General features: G+C 35.1%; 1 protein-coding gene across 7 annotated transcripts in view; it reads right to left on the bottom strand.

The window, feature by feature from the left end:
• Nucleotides 1–16,337, bottom strand: part of MIPOL1 (mirror-image polydactyly 1) — a 327,488-nt gene that overhangs the window by 223,187 nt on the left and 87,964 nt on the right. For all 7 annotated transcript variants that reach the window (XM_069558753.1, XM_069558756.1, XM_069558759.1 and 4 more), the window contains one exon: nt 12,345–12,474. In XM_069558753.1, the coding sequence (XP_069414854.1) occupies nt 12,345–12,474 (130 nt within the window). The remainder of the gene's footprint in view (nt 1–12,344; nt 12,475–16,337) is intronic.

Here is a 16,337-nt window from a genome sequence, read left to right as displayed (position 1 = left end):
TTGATGTGTGGCAGAAAGTAACACAGTATTGTAAAAGCAATTATCCTCCAATTAAAAATAAATTTTAAAAAATGAAAAAAGAAAACAGTCTTAGTGCTCACTGAGAAGTTTGCTGATGTTGGTAAACTGAAGAAATGCAGTAAAAGTAAAGAAAGAAGTCCTAAATCACATATTTAGAAAATTATCAGTAATATAACTTAGGCAATATTAAATTTGGTAGATTAAATGAAACTTTATCATGGATACCAGCGAGATTACCTAGATTTTAGAAACGATTTCAATTATTTAAAAACTGTACTAGGGAATTCCCTGGTGGTCTAGTGGTTAGGCCTTGTGCTTCCACTGAAGGGGGAGTGGGTTCAATCCTTGGTTGGGGAACTAAGATCAGACATGATGTGCAATGCAACCAAAAACAAAAGGGTAAAATAAAAATTGGACTAAAAATTTTAGATATCCAAATTTCTGTTTTGATTTTTCCCCCTCTATTTCTTTGCTACTATGATTTAACATTTACTGCAAAAAAAAAAGATACTATGAAAAAATAAAAAATACTTAATAAATTTATTACAAAATTGTTTCAAACTCCACAGCTGAAACTACTACATTCATTGAGAGGAAGTAAAGATGAACATATATAAAAAAACCTATTTCTACCCATATTTAAATAGTATTTAACAAGCAGGTGAAGCAATTTTGAATTATATATATTTAATGTATTATATCTCAAACTGCTAATGTCCCCTTGGATTCACATTCCAAAAAGGGTAAATATATACTCTTTTATCTTTTTCTCCCAAAATCAATCCAAAGTTTTCAAATATTCTGCTTCATAGAAGCTTAGTTTATAAGAACTATGAAGATAATCATTTCTTTTACTCAAAAAATACAGTGGAAAAGTATAAGATAAACTTCTTACACTTGTTTAAGATCATGTAAAAACATTTGAAAAACATGAGCAGCTTTAACCATCAGTTACTGGTTGGCTAAATATGATTTTTAGAAAGCCATAGGTGGTGAGAAATATTTACCTAAATGTTGTTCTTTATAGATGAAATCAAACTAAAAGCTGATTAACGACAGTTTCCGAAGAAGCTTAAATTTTTATAAATTTAACAATTTTTAAACTTGATCATTTAAAATGAGAAAAGACGTGGAAATTAAGCGTTTAGATTTACAGATTACTGGAAACAAAAAGTTTTATTTCTCAGTATTACGCATCTCCCTTTTTTTTTTGTTTCAAAGAATTACATATGGACGAAAAGAAAATGGCAGTAGAGACAGGTTAATGAATTCCTATGTTCCAAATAATCAACACAATAAAAAGTGCATGGAATTCCTGCATAATATCTGTACATTTTTTTCAAGCACTGCAAAGTGAACAATTATTACTTTAAGGAAAGTCAAATTAAGACTTTAAATGATTTAAATTAACAGTCTTCAACAGGAAAAGATTAAGATAACTGTATTCAATCTAATATTAAATTCCCTGCTAACAACTAAAATTTAAGAAAAAATATTAAAATCAAATTTTCTTAGCAGACGTTATATACTACTAGATCCTCAGTATATGAACTCAGCATTCTGTTTATAAATAAATTGTGTGGTTGTCTTTAAAAGAACATGATATACAATGATTTATCACTTTCTGATAAATGAATCTGAATCATGTTTTAGTGAGTGAGTATGTCAGGTCTGAAATGCAGGGCATAAGTGAGTGAGCCAAGTCAGCCACTTAGCATGTGAACCTCAATTTTTAAAATTTGAGGTTTAAATTTAAAATTGATATAAGTATAAAGATAAATGGTCACTAAGAGAAAAATAAAACGTGAGAAGAAAAACTTAAAAACTCTCGTACAAAACAACAATGAGGTATAACCTAATACCTGTCAGAATGGCTGTTATCAAAAGGACAAAACAGTATATTTGACACATTTTTCTGAGGTGGATCATTCAATATCTACTTAAAGATTAAAAATCAACAAAAGTGGCTTCCAGAAGATTAAATATAGTTTTATGGTAAGTACATAATATACTGTATCAAAAATTAAAACAAAAATTAGACAAACAACTTACCTTTAAAAATTGAACCAATTTGAAATAGTTACATAAGACATTCAACTTTCTATGTAAAATGACTTTTTAGGCTTAAGGTTTACTAGCAGCGTGTACAACATAAAAGTTTTATTTGCTTAATAAAGACAAAATAATAGTTGTCATATGAATTATAGCTGACAAATTATACACTATATTTTAATAGGAAGTTTACAATTAAACAAAAGAACCTTAACCTTTCATAAACTCTAAATTATTCCTATAACAATCTAATTAGACAGTCATGATAATCAGTAAGAATATTGCTGAAGTAAATGTCCATGGGCTCAAGTTTCAATTGATTTCCTATACCATGCAAATTCTGACTGACAACCTTGCACTCTAAGTGAAAAGACTCATGCACGAAATGTCACATTTCTTGATTTATTCCTAAATCAGTCAATATAACATCTTTTCCTTCTGAACCTAGAGTCATTTACCTTGTTCAATGGGAAGAAGCAAAACTTTGACCCCAAATGATAAAACTAATTAATGATCAGCTTATCAGAAAATCCTGAAGTATTTGCTTTTTTCTCTAAGTCTCATTTTTTACACAGTGCCACCTTTAATATGGTATAAAAAAATACACCAATAATAAAAGATTGAAAAAAGATATCATGATCTCAAAAGCTGGAATGTTCATATGTATGGATGTCTATACTGGCATGCTACAAAAGTCATTTTACCTTGAAGCTTTTTTATTTTTTCCTAGTTTTGAACAGAAGCAAAAGAGACAAAAAAGCATTAAAAATTCAGGGAGTAAGGGAAAGCAGAGACGTGACAGAATAAGACGACAAGACAAACATTATACAGAAAGATGCAAAGTAGATCAGAAGTGAAAAAATGATAAGAGAAAAGAGAAGGAAGGAATTTCCAGATTACAGGAGGCAAGAAATGAGGAATTAAAAAAAAAATGTTGGAGAAGGAAATGGCAACCCACTCCAGTATTCTTGCCTAGGAAATTCCATGGACAGAGGAGCCTGCCATGCTACAGTTTATGGGGTCACAAAGAGTCAGACACAACTGAGCAATCGAGCACATATGCTATTATGAGACAAAGGAAAGAGAAAGTTCAATTTGAGAATAACTATCATATCCCATTGATATGGGATAAATGATATGGGATACTTTGCTACACAAAGTAGGGCACTCTCTCTCAAACCAAGGAAAAAGGTCGTTGTTTAGAGAAATAAAAGATGCAAAACCCTTTTTAAAAAAGAGATGTAAAATAATTCATATATTTTCTTCTTATACACAATGCTTCTAAATATGCCTTTCAGTCAAGCAAAGCTCAGTTACAAATTGGTTCTATCTTAACAAAGATTTAGTCTAAAATGCACTATTGATGTTCAGAGTTCACAGACCTCAGCTAACTAGAAAGGAACCTCCACAGCACCATATAAAACTGTACTGACATGCTATTTGTTGCTGCTGTTGTTCTTGCTTCTTATGTGTTTGTCCTGATCCCCTTACCTGAAACCCTTGACTGTAATAAAGTAGGAGCTGTCTATAAACTTTTCCTAGGAACTAAAAATTCTTCATTATCACTTGAAATTATTTTAAATATTTATGTAATTATTTACTTGATGCTGATCTTAACTGAGACCATAATGCTGTGTTCCCAGCAACTAGCAATGTACCTGACACTTAGCACATATTCAGTAAGTATTTATTGAATGGACTAAGTAACTAAAAGAGAAGGCTTAGGATAGGACTGTTTTTCTTAACTCCCTTCCCCATTCTTCCCTCAATATGAACTCTACCTAGAACAAAATGAAAACCTCAAAGAAGCCTAATTTTCATGTACTGTAATAAAAACTATAACAAAACATATATACCAATGAAAGTAGACAATGGAGGCTAAAAAATTTAAAGAAGGTTCAACTTAGATCCATCTTTTAAAGAGACAGAATGAACTGACCATCTCCTAGTCCACAAAGCAAGTCATATTTCCAAGGGGAAAAAAGAGATAGAATGAACAAAACTAAGAGACCAATCTAAGAGGAATTCTGAGGAAGAAGTTTTGGTTTGGATATGTGAGAGAGTGGTTATGCCACTGATTGGTACAGGGAATTAAGGAGAATCACGCTTTAAAAATAAACTAATAATTCATTTTTGGATATGATAAGTTTGAGCTGCCTGAATAGATCTGAGGTAGCTATAGCGTGTGACTTACTATGACTCCTTAGGCAGGTAGTCGATCACTCTTAAGTCTGCTCACCTATAAAGCTTGATTATCACCTAACTCAAGGAGTTGTGACACTACATAAAAAATTGATTTGCAATCTTTTTCAAGCAAATTTCATTTCAAAAACCACTCAAATCTATTTATAAGCAAAATTCATGATTAAAATTGGTGATCTCCTGGAGGAGGAAATGGCAACCCACTCCAGTATTCTTGCCTGGAAAATTCCATGAACAAAGGAGTCTGGTGAGCTACAGTCTCTGGGGTCGCACAGCTGGACACGATCAAGCACACACAGCAGAACACATATGTGTATGCATAACATTCATTCTGCTGTACACCTGAAACTAACACAACATTGTAAATCAACAAGGCACAAATAAAACTGATATATAAAAACTGATGATCAAGCTACATAAAAGATTTATGGTCATAAATTATATGTGAAGTGTAGTACTGTGAATGGTTGATAAGTTGAAGCTACTAATACTTACAAATCCCTAAAGAAGAGTTCTAAAGGTATTAATAGCTGCATTATTGAAATAAGAAAAAAAGTATCTATTTGAAGAGTATGTTTAAACACATTCGGCCCCAACAACTGTTTTTGTAGATAAAATCAAACTGATTTTGCAAGGTATGTGGAAAGGCAAATGTACCAGAATAGTCAAAATAATTCTATAATAAAAGAGCAACATTTAGAAGGATGACATCTGATTTCAAGATTTAGCAATCAAGAGTGTGTGGTACTGGCAATGCCAGTGACAGACTCAATGATCAATGGAACAGAAAAGAAAGTCCTGAAATTAACCCACATGAATACAGTCAATTGATTTTTGGCAAAGGTGCAAAGGAAATTAGTGGAGAAATGATACCCTTTTCACAAATGGTGCTGGAATAAATAAATGTCCAGATGTAAAAGTAAAACTATATGTATCATGTACTATACCACCTTACACAAAAATCAATTAAAACTGAATTATAGACCTACATGTAAAACATGAAATTTATAAATTCTAGAAGAAAACACAGGAGAAAATTTGGTGTGACCTAACATGTGGCACTGAGTTTTAGATTCAATACCAAAAGTACAAAACATACAAGAAAAACCAGTAAGCTGGATTTTATCAAAATTTAAACTTATATTCTGCTAAACACATTGTTGAGAGACCAAAAATATGGACTGCAAGAAAATATTTGAAAACCACCTATCTGAAAAAGGACTCACATACGGAACGCATAAAGAACACTTAAAATTAACAGAAGAAAACAATACAACTTCAAAAACAGGTCAGATATCTAAACAGACACTTTACCAAAGAAGATACACAGCTGGAGAATGGCTGTTACTGGGGAATGGCTAAATGTCCAATGGAAACCTAACCAAACAAAAAGGATAATTACAAATGCTGGCAAGGATGGTAAGCAATGAGAATTCTGATTCATTGCTGGGTGGGCACATCCCTTTCATAGAACATTTTATATGTTTCATAGTGCCAGAAAGAAAGAAAATGTTCAAAAACCAAAAGGATGAGAACAAGCCAAAGGCATACAGGAATCACCTGAAAGAGTTTCCAATGGTCAAAACTGGAACACCCCAAGAAACAAATTAACACAGAATTTAATTATAACTCAAAGTACTAAATGAATATCAATGAGTCCATACTGACCTAACTAAACACATAAATTAGGGATAAAATCTCCTATATTGAAGAATCACAAATAATTTATATAGATATTGTCCACTAAGAAAGGTAGAGCTCAATTAACCAGGACTTCCCTGGTGGTTCAGCGGTTAAGAATCTGCCTTCCAATGCAGGACTGGATCCCTGGTCAAGGAGCTAAGACCCCACATGCTGCAGGGCAACTCAGCCCATGCACCACAACCAGAGACGCCTGCATGCCACAACGAAGACCCAGCACAACCAAAAAAATACAACCTCCTAGCCCACACTCTCCAGCCCCACCATTGAGTATAGGCTGCACTTTTGTGATCTGCTTCAAAGAGTAGAGTATAAAAGAGGAATGTGGGTAACTTAACAGTGAAGAAACACGGCAAGCACTACCTTGACTGGGAGACCAAAATTAACATCCCCAGCTGAAAGTCACGTTGACAGAATATAATCTTGAAATGATGTGATAAAAACGGCTTTTCACTTCTGTACTATTTGTCCCATAAAACCAATACGTCAGTCTAATCAGGAGAAAAACTTCAGAGAAACTGAAATTGAGGAACATTCTATAAAATACCTGACCAGTACTCCAAAGAACTGTCACATCATCAAAAACAAGGAAAGTCTGAGAAAATGTCACAGACCAGAGTGGGCAATGGAGACACAGTAACTACATGCCTATGGAATCCTGGCAAGGATCATGGAAAATAAAAAGGACATTAGAGAAAAGTAGCAAAATCTGAATAAAGTATGAAGTGGAGTGAAGTCGCTCAGTCGTGTCCGACTCTTTGTGACCCCATGGACTGTAGCCTACCAGGCTTCTCCGTCTATGGGATTTTCCAGGCAAGGGTACTGGAGAGGGTTGCCATTTCCTTCTCCAGGGGCTCTTCCTGACCCAGGAATCGAACCTGCATTGCAGGCAAACGCTTTACCCTCTGAGCCACCAGAGAAGCCCGTACGGCCTAGAGTAAATAGTTGTATAACAATGTTGATTTCTCTCCTGTGACATATATATCATAGTAATACAAAATGGTAGCAATAAAAGAAACTGGGTGAGCGTTATATAAACTTTGTATTATCCTCACAACTTTTCTGTAAATCTGAAAGTATTCTAAAATGTAAAGTTTATCTAAAAAAAGTCCAAGTAAAGACAGTGGAGTGAAATCTGAACACAAATCCATCCAGTCCATCACATACCACTTGAACAGAAGATAAAAATTAATCAAACTGTAGAGGAAGCAGGACATCATGCAGTAAGTTTTTAAAGTAAGGACAAGGTGGAGGGTGGAAAAACGATTTTGAACTAGTTCAACTAACTTATCTTTTTACACATGAAAATAGGTATTGAGAAAAGACAGTGACCTCACCAAATCTTAGGAATTTTTCACTAATACCACACAGCTTATAAATAACCTTAAGAGACCAATGAGTTGAGTAGACAGCCTAAAGAAAAGTTAAGGAAATCTTTCTGTATTACTAAGAATCTTTACAGATGGAGCAAAAATCATCAGGGCTGGCCATTGTGTTTGCCTGTTTCTTTTTACTACACTGGTGTAACGAATAAAAGCCCCAAAGTACTACTCCATGGAATCAGGATATTCACAAGAAGGGACAGAGTGGCCCCTCAGTGCAGTGCAAGACACCAAACAAAACTCCACAAGCAGAGGACAGGATCTCAAGCAAAATGGGCACCCAACCCCAAAGAGGTCTTCCCAACCTCTGCTCCTACACTACTGCCCTAGGGCAATGTAGAAAGGTGGCCCAGAAGCAATACCTAGCCAAGAGTCAGAGGAGAAGGCAAACAGGTGTCAAATAATGTGAAATATTTATCAAGGAAAATTCATTTGCACCATATCAGAACAGATAAAATTTCTTGACGATTCTAAGTATGAGCAAGATAAAAGAGAAATGACAAGTCAACTATGAATTCACCACAAACACATGACAAAGTATCATGCAGATGGAATAAAGATCACAATATAAAAGATAACACCGACCAAGAGAAAGAAGAAGTTGACCTATTAATGGCTGGCATTCTAGAAAAGCATAAGAACATGAAGTCAATAAAACAAATTTCAAAGAGAAGATGCCAAAACAAAAGAGCAGATGAAGAGGAAAACTGAAAACTAAAGGACAGACCTGAAACTGACATAATTTTAAAAAGAAAGAAAAGAAAGCCTGAGGAAACATTGAGAATAAATAAACAGACATATATTTAATAAATGAAGTAGAAAGAACAGGAGATGGGATTGTAAAACTGGAAGTATTAACGTACAGGAAAGGCTTGAGACTGTCACAATGAATGCACAGAAAAAAAACAGGAATTAAAATAATTATTGAATTGATAACAGATGAGGACCAAAGTGCCTATAATAATAACCAAAGTCTCTAAAATAGAAAACCACAAAACCAATACAATATTGTAAAGTAATTAGCCTCCAATTAAAATAAATAAATTTAAATTAAAAAAATTTTTTAAATAAAATAGAAAACCAAAAATAAAATAAAATTTAAAAATCTAAAATTTCCCTGAAATAAAGGAAGAATCAAATAGTCTTTAGAAAGACATGCTGTGATTCTAAAAATATTATTACATAATAATCAACACAAGCATCCTGATTAAGCTGTTCTACTTCAAGAATAAAGGAAAATCCTTCTGGTATCCAGGCAGGAAAAAATAAACTACCTTTAAGTGAGGGAAAAAGGAATCTGATGGACGCTAGACTTTTCAGACAAACTTGATGTCAGAAAAGTCAGTAACATTTTTTACAATGTTTAGAATGAAAAATACGTGAGCCAAGAATTTTATTCATAACCACTTTGAATATAAGGATAATAAACAGCCAGTCTGGAGCATATTGAAGTTTAGAATAAAGTATTTATAAACCTTTCCTTAAAAGACTATTTGAAGATGAAATCTGGTCACCCAGGAATTTCCCACAATAAAGAACTCAGGTGTAAAAATGCCATGTATGATAAAAGTTTCAGCAATGATTCTTAATTCTTTAAACTATAAATTTAAGGTTAAACCCAGAGAAGTACTTTGGCTATTGTATCCAACGTAACTTTATAAAATTTTGGAAAGTAGAATTCATAAAGAAAAAGAAAAGAAGGAGTTCAAAATTATTGTTTCATAGCTGAGTCAAATAATATTGTTTAACTAAAAAACTAAAACTGTGTGGATCACAATAAACTGTGGAAAACTCTGAAAGAGATGGGAATACCAGACCACCTGACCTGCCTCTTGAGAAACCTATATGCAGGTCAGGAAGCAACAGTTAGAACTGGACATGGAACAGACTGGTTCCAAATAGGAAAAGGAGTACGTCAAGGCTGTATATTGTCACCCTGCTTATTTAACTTCTATGCAGAGAAACGCTGGGCTGGAAGAAGCACTTGGAATCAAAATTGCCGGGAGAAATATCAATAACCTCAGATATGCAGATGACACCACCTATAGAGCAGAAAGTGAAGAGGAACTAAAAAGCCTCTTGATGAAAGTGAAAGAGGAGAGCAAAAAAGTTGGCTTAAAGCTCAACATTCAGAAAACGAAGATCATGGCATCTGGTCCCATCACTTCATGGCAAATAGATGGGGAAACAGTGGAAACAGTGTCAGATTTTGGTGTTTTTTTGGCTCCAAAATCACTGCAGATGGTGACTGCAGCCATGAAATTAAAAGACGCTTACTCCTTGGAAGAAAAGTTATGACCAACCTAGACAGCATATTCAAAAGCAGAGACGTTACTTTGCCGACTAAGGTCCATCTAGTCAAGGCTGTGGTTTTTCCAGTGGTCATGTACGGATGTGAGAGTTGGACTGTGAAGAAGGCTGAGCGCTGAAGAATTGATGCTTTTGAACTGTGGTGTTGGAGAAGACTCTTGAGAGTCCCTTGGACTGCAAGGAGATCCAACCAGTCCATTCTAAAGGAGATCAGCCCTGGGATTTCTTTGGAGGGAATGATGCTAAAGCTGAAACTCCAGTACTTTGGCCACCTCATGCGAAGAGGTGACTCATTGGAAAAGACTCTGATGCTGGGAGGGATTGGGGGCAGGAGGAGAAGGGGATGACAGAGGATGAGATGGCTGGATGGCATCACTGACTCGATGGACATGAGTCTTAGTGAACTCCGGGAGTTGGTGATGGACAGGGAGGCCTGGCGTGCTGCGATTCATGGGGTCATAAAGAGTTGGACATACTGAGCGACTGAACTGAACTGAACTGAACAACACTACATAAAAAATATTGATGAGATTCTAACACCTTAATGTTTTTCAGTCTCTTTTCTTAAATTTAAAAGGATCCTTAGGGAATTAATGTATCTTACTGAGAGAAAATGGGGCTTCCGTGGTGTCTCAGATGGTTAAGAATCTGCCTGCAATGCAGGAGACTTGGGTTCAATCTCTGGGAGAAAATAGTGCCTCACGTTCAAAATTTTCTTCAGTTTCACAACTGATTATTACTCTTAAATTCAAGTAATATTTATACAGAACTGCTACAAGTACTTTCAATACTTATTAAATCCTTTAGTCCTCATAACAACCAATATAAAAATAGCCACTACTTCCACCTTTTGTAGTTTCAGAAACTGAATAGTTTGTCCATGGTTGTACAGCTAGGAAGCAAAGAGTCAACATTCAAAGACAGGTCACTGGGTGTGGAATCTATGCTCTTCACCTCGATAATATAATGCCTCTCATATAAAACAGAATGTAGAAAATGAACTAATTTTTATCAAATCAATTCTATTGGGCTTCCCTGGTGGCTCAGTGGTAAAGAATCTGCCTGTGATGCAGGAGACACAGGAGACTCAGGTTCAATCCCTGGGTCAGGAAGATCCTCTGAAGAAGGAAATGGTAATCTACTCCAGTATTCTTGCCTGGAGAATTACACGGACAGCAAGCCAGACGGGCTAAAGTCCATAGGGCTGCAACGAGTTGGATACAACTCTAGCAACTTAGCATGTTGCAAGCATCTATTCAATCATCAACCATCTATCCTTCCAGACAGTAGTTTATATATGCAAAGAAAAATGTTTGGAATAATGTTTCCCTATTGATAAAATGATAGTTTTTTGGGAGTAGGCAGTGTAGAATTTAGCTGATAGTTTTTCCTTTATTTTTATTTGTCAATGAATTTAATGTTTATAATGAGTCTATCTACTTGAATAAGCCTTCAAAAAAAGCCTTTAACATAAACAAAAAGCAAATCATGCTATCTAGCCACAACCTGAGCACTGCAATATTAACTATTTAATGCTTGCTGTCAAATAAACCACCACTTTTTTTGTACCTTTTTGGCTTTTTTGTTCACACAATGTGGCTTGTGGGATCTCAGATCCCCAACCAGGGATCAAACATGTGCCTCCTGCAGTGGAAGCATACAGTTCTAACCACCGGACTGCTAGGGAACTTCCCACCATGTTTTAATTAGTATTTGACTGTGATCCCTCAGAGAGTCTAGAACAACGCTGGGCAAAAGAAACATTCAATAAATGCACAGAGGAATCAACATAAAATACTAGATTATTATAGTCTATAGATGCTCTAGGGCCTTTCTACCCAAAGTGGACTTCTTAGATTCGCATCATTTGCATGATCTGGGAGCTTGGCAAAAGGCAGAATCTCTGGCCCTGCTCCAGACCTACCTATCAAGAATCTGCATTTTAACAATATTCCCCCATGTTTGGAGTGCACATTAACATTGAAGTACTTCTTTCCAGTGCATTGTTTCTTTAAAAAAGTGAAAGTTTAGTTGCTAGGTTGTGTCTGACTCTTTGTGACCCTATGGACTATGGCCTGATAGGCTCCTCTGTCCATAGGATTCTCCAGGCAAGGATACTGGAGTGGGTAGCCATTCCCTTCTCCAGGGGATCTTCCTGACCCAAGTTTCTCTAAGTGTGGTCCAGTATTTATCTATATCAGAATCACCTGGATTGCCTGCTAAAAATGTAGATTCTCAGGCTCTACCCTATTTCAGGTGTCGTTAAGTTTTAAGTCTCACAACTAAAAGAAGAAAAAAGTACTGGAGACGATAAATGAGCACAGCAAGCAGAAAGCAGTAAAAGAAGCCAGAGAGCTGAAATAAATCAAGAAGGAGAGGAAGAAAAGAGGAGTCACAAAAGAAAGCAGAGTAAGGACATCAACAACAGCACTGTGAAGAAAGAAAGTCACTTTCCTGAATGTTTCCCTTCCTTCCTCCCTCTCTGCCTCTCTTCCTCCCTCTCTGCCTCTCTGTTTAGTGACTGAAAACTACTAGCATGACAAAAGTTCTAGAGAAAGACTGGGGATACGGAATTTACCACTGAAATTATAACATTTTTGAACATGTAACCATCACATAATTCATGCACTTTATAAATGCTCCTGATGTCATATGTGGTTTTACAAGCATACGTACAATTTTAGAGACATTTCCATATGCTTGGCTCGTGCAATTGCTTCATCTCTCTCCTCATTGGCTAACTGCAGTCGAGACAGAATAGCTTCATCACGTTCTTTCTGTGCAAGATACACCTCTTCAACCAGAGCTACCAAAATACATAATTCAAAATTAATTAGAGAATACAGAAGAAAATGCATACTTTTAGCAAAAATAAAAGAATTCTTTTATTCAACTGAATTAGCATCAATTAACCACTTGAGAAGGCAATGGCAACCCACTCCAGTATTCTTGCCTGGAAAATCCCATGGACAGAGGAGCCTGGTAGGCTGCAGTCCATGGGGTCGCAAAGAGTCGACACGATTGAGCGACTTCACTTTCACTTTTCACTTTCATCCATTGGAGAAGGAAATGGCAACCCACTCCAGTGTCCTTGCCTGGAGAATCCCAGGGACGGGGGAGCCTGGTGGGCTGCCATCTATGGGGTCACACAGAGTCGGACACGACTGAAGTGACTTAGCAGCAGCAGCAGCAACCACTTGAGAAAACATTCTTTTAAAGCTACTGCAAAAGTGAGATACCGCTTCATACCCATAAAATAAAAAATTAAAACATTAAATAATAAAATATATTGAGCTTGTGAATAACAGAAACACTCAAATATATTGCAGATAGGCATATATATTTCTACAACCATCTGAAGAGCAATTTGGCAATGCTTAAGCTGTGCCTCATTTATAACCTGGCTAATCTCCTCATGGGGTCGCAAAGAGTCGGACATGACTGAGCAACTGAACTGAACTGAACTGAACTGAACTGAATCTCCTCTTTGGTATGAAGCACATGAGAAATTCTTGCACATGAGCACAAGGAAAGAAGTATAAAAATGTTTAGGAAGCATGTATAAAAATGTTTATCTCAACATTACATAATAACAAACACTCACAAATAACCTAATGTAGAATAATTGGAGCAGCAATAAATTTCTATACATTAAAAGTGGAATACAAGGCAGCATTTAAAATGAATTGTCTATAGACAAATGGACAAATCTCAAAAATGAAAATCTGAAAAATACAGAAATTGCAAAATAAAGCAAATCTATCTATTGTGGATAGACAGAATTAGTAAAAATATTAAAATGAACATGAAAATGGTAAACACCAACTTCAGGACAGTAGTTAACTCAGTAAGATGATGAAAGAAGAGGAAAGAGGCGAGGACATGGGTGCACACTAGTTCAGCATGGCACATCTCCAGAGGCACCATTTATATTGATTACAATGCAAATGACTTCATTTAAATTTCTGCAGCACTATCGAAGGAGCTTATACGTTATCTGAAATCGTCATTTCTCAAACTGAATTTCTACCTGAAATCTTACATAACTTAAAATATCACTGAAATTTTAGAAAGGGGCTCAAATACTTACATCACTGAAGCACATTTATTTTTACTGTCAAACCACAAAATAAACTTAGGAAAGACATTTGAAACATTCTTTTAGGTCACAGAATACTGAGTTTTGTACCAAGATTCATCATAGATTAATATACTTTTAATCAAGATAGTTACTTTTATATTACTTAAAATACAAGCAGTAAAAAAGAAACCCTGAGAAAAAAATCAACTATATCTTTTCCATAATAGAGTGTAAAATGGAACATGCAATGGTAAAACAAAAGGCACAATCATTTCTAAGAAGCTGAGCCTGAGGCAAGATAAATATTCAATAAATTAATTAATTCATCAAATATTTATATAGTTCCTGTGGCAGTCATCAATCCAGTTTTAAGGAATATGCATATAGTGGTCCCAGAAGTCCGTATCACCCGGCAGTATACATTCCATTACAGGAAAATAGACAATAGTGAGAAAAACAGACCAAAAATTAGGGAGGTATGGAGACATATTGCTTTAAAGGAAAATACATAGAAAATAGAGTGATTTGGTACATGTGGATTAGAGCAGACTATTTTATAAAGAGTGGTCAGAAAAGATCTTTTTAAGTAAGTGACATTTCAGTACATCCAAATAAAGGAAGAAAACCATATTTATATTTGAAAGTAGATGAAGTTGAAGAAAAACTGCGACTAAGGCCCTAGAATATTGCTAAAACAACATTAACATGACTGGAGCACAGCGAGAGAGGGTGAGAGTTCTTGGGGATCACACTATAGGTCATAGCAGGGAATTCAGATCTGTTACAAAGCATCGGACATGACTTAGAGACTAAACAACAAAATATGACGGTAGCAATGGAGCTTTATGAGCAAGCAAATGACAGACTCACATATATGTTTAAAAAGGAATTCTGGCTTCTGCATGAGAAATTGTTCACAGGTGGGGCAAACATGGAAGCAGATTCCAGTAGAGAGACATAGGAGTGATCTATGCAAGAATTCACATCAATAACCCACAAGAATAACCCTTTCCCTGAAACTTAAAGCTACCCAGAAATAAATATGCGACCCTAGATAAATGACTTCTAGAAAAATAGGCACAAATTGATCAGATCTGTGTTTTAGAGGAAACACCCAGAGATTAGCATTCAGAGTGTCTGAAACAGCGATCAGAGAAAAGCTGTTAGATTGTACATGCCCCTTAATCCAACACTAGATTTTATAAGTCCAGGTGAGAAATAATGAAATCCTGAATTAAGGCAAGGGCAACATTAAAGAGAAAGAAAACTGATTCAATTAATAACAAACAGTTAAGCACATATCAAATTTTCAAGGAGAGAAAAATAGGACAGGTGACTTCACTAAGGTACCACCCCATCTATCAAAAGATAATCTTCATAAAACTCTGAGGAAAACAAGTTACTCTTCTCTTTCCTGCTGCCACATCGATTCCAAGGGGGAAGGGGAGTCTTAGTCCAACATTTAAGGAAAACTGGAGTCTAGTTCTAGCCTACCTTCCTGCATCCTCTACCATTATATTCCTTCTACGTCAGTAGTTCACAAAATATAGTTATGTGTCATTTTAATGTATAAAAATATAACTAGCACATTAAACCTATACCTTATCCTTTATATGTGAAATCTAAAAAGAAATGATGCAATTTAATTCAATTAAGAATTTCTAATCTTCAAAGATGCTGATAAGGGGGAAAAAAGAGAAGCCACCGACTGAAAGAAAATAACTGCAAAGTATGTATCTGATAAAAGACTTGCATCTAGAATGTAATTTTAAAAACTGTCAAAGTTCAATAACAAGAAAAAGAAACAATTAAAATTGGGACAAAAAAAACTCAAAGACTTTTTATCAGATATACTGATGGTAATAGGCACAAGAAAAGGTGTTCAACATGTTCAGTCATTAGAGAAATGTAAATTAAAACTATTTAAATCGGTTTTGTTCTAGGGTCAACTTACAAACTTATTACGATGACTTATAGGAAAGACTGATAAAAGATGTTGGCAAGTGGCAAGGATGTAAAAAACAAAAAAGCACCTGGACCACTTAAACACTTCTGGTAGAATGTAAGATAGTATAACCACATTTTGTAGTTTCTTAAAAAAGTAAACATATACCCACCGTAAGATTCAGCTACTCCATTCAAAAGTATTTATCCAAAAAAAATTAAAGATTATGTGCATGTGAAGACTTAAACACAAATATTCACAGCATTTTTATTTATAATAGTAAAAACTCAGAAACACCCCAGACTTCTAGTAACAGATGAATGGATAAGCAAACTACATAACAAATTGTGCTAGAACAATTGGATATCCACATGCATAAAATCAAATGCTTTTAAACAACAGTTTAGATAAAGTTAAGAAATTCTTGCTATAAACATAGCTTTTGGAAGATCTACTACTTCCGAGTACAATCTTCATATATTTTTTGTCTGTATCATTACTGTTAAGTGCTTGCTTGTGGCCATACTATTCTGTGTGTATGCATCAATTCATCACGCTATTTTGAAAGAAACTTTTGCCTATAATGTAGTATACAATAGTGAGTTTTATTTTCCCCTGTTAGTTGTATACAATCTCTGGTTAG

Source organism: Ovis canadensis, chromosome 18, assembly GCF_042477335.2.
Source record: "Ovis canadensis isolate MfBH-ARS-UI-01 breed Bighorn chromosome 18, ARS-UI_OviCan_v2, whole genome shotgun sequence".
Taxonomy (NCBI): domain Eukaryota; kingdom Metazoa; phylum Chordata; class Mammalia; order Artiodactyla; family Bovidae; genus Ovis; species Ovis canadensis.
The sequence above is the reverse complement of the archived record's forward strand: the minus strand, read 5'-3'. Positions and strand labels throughout refer to the sequence as shown.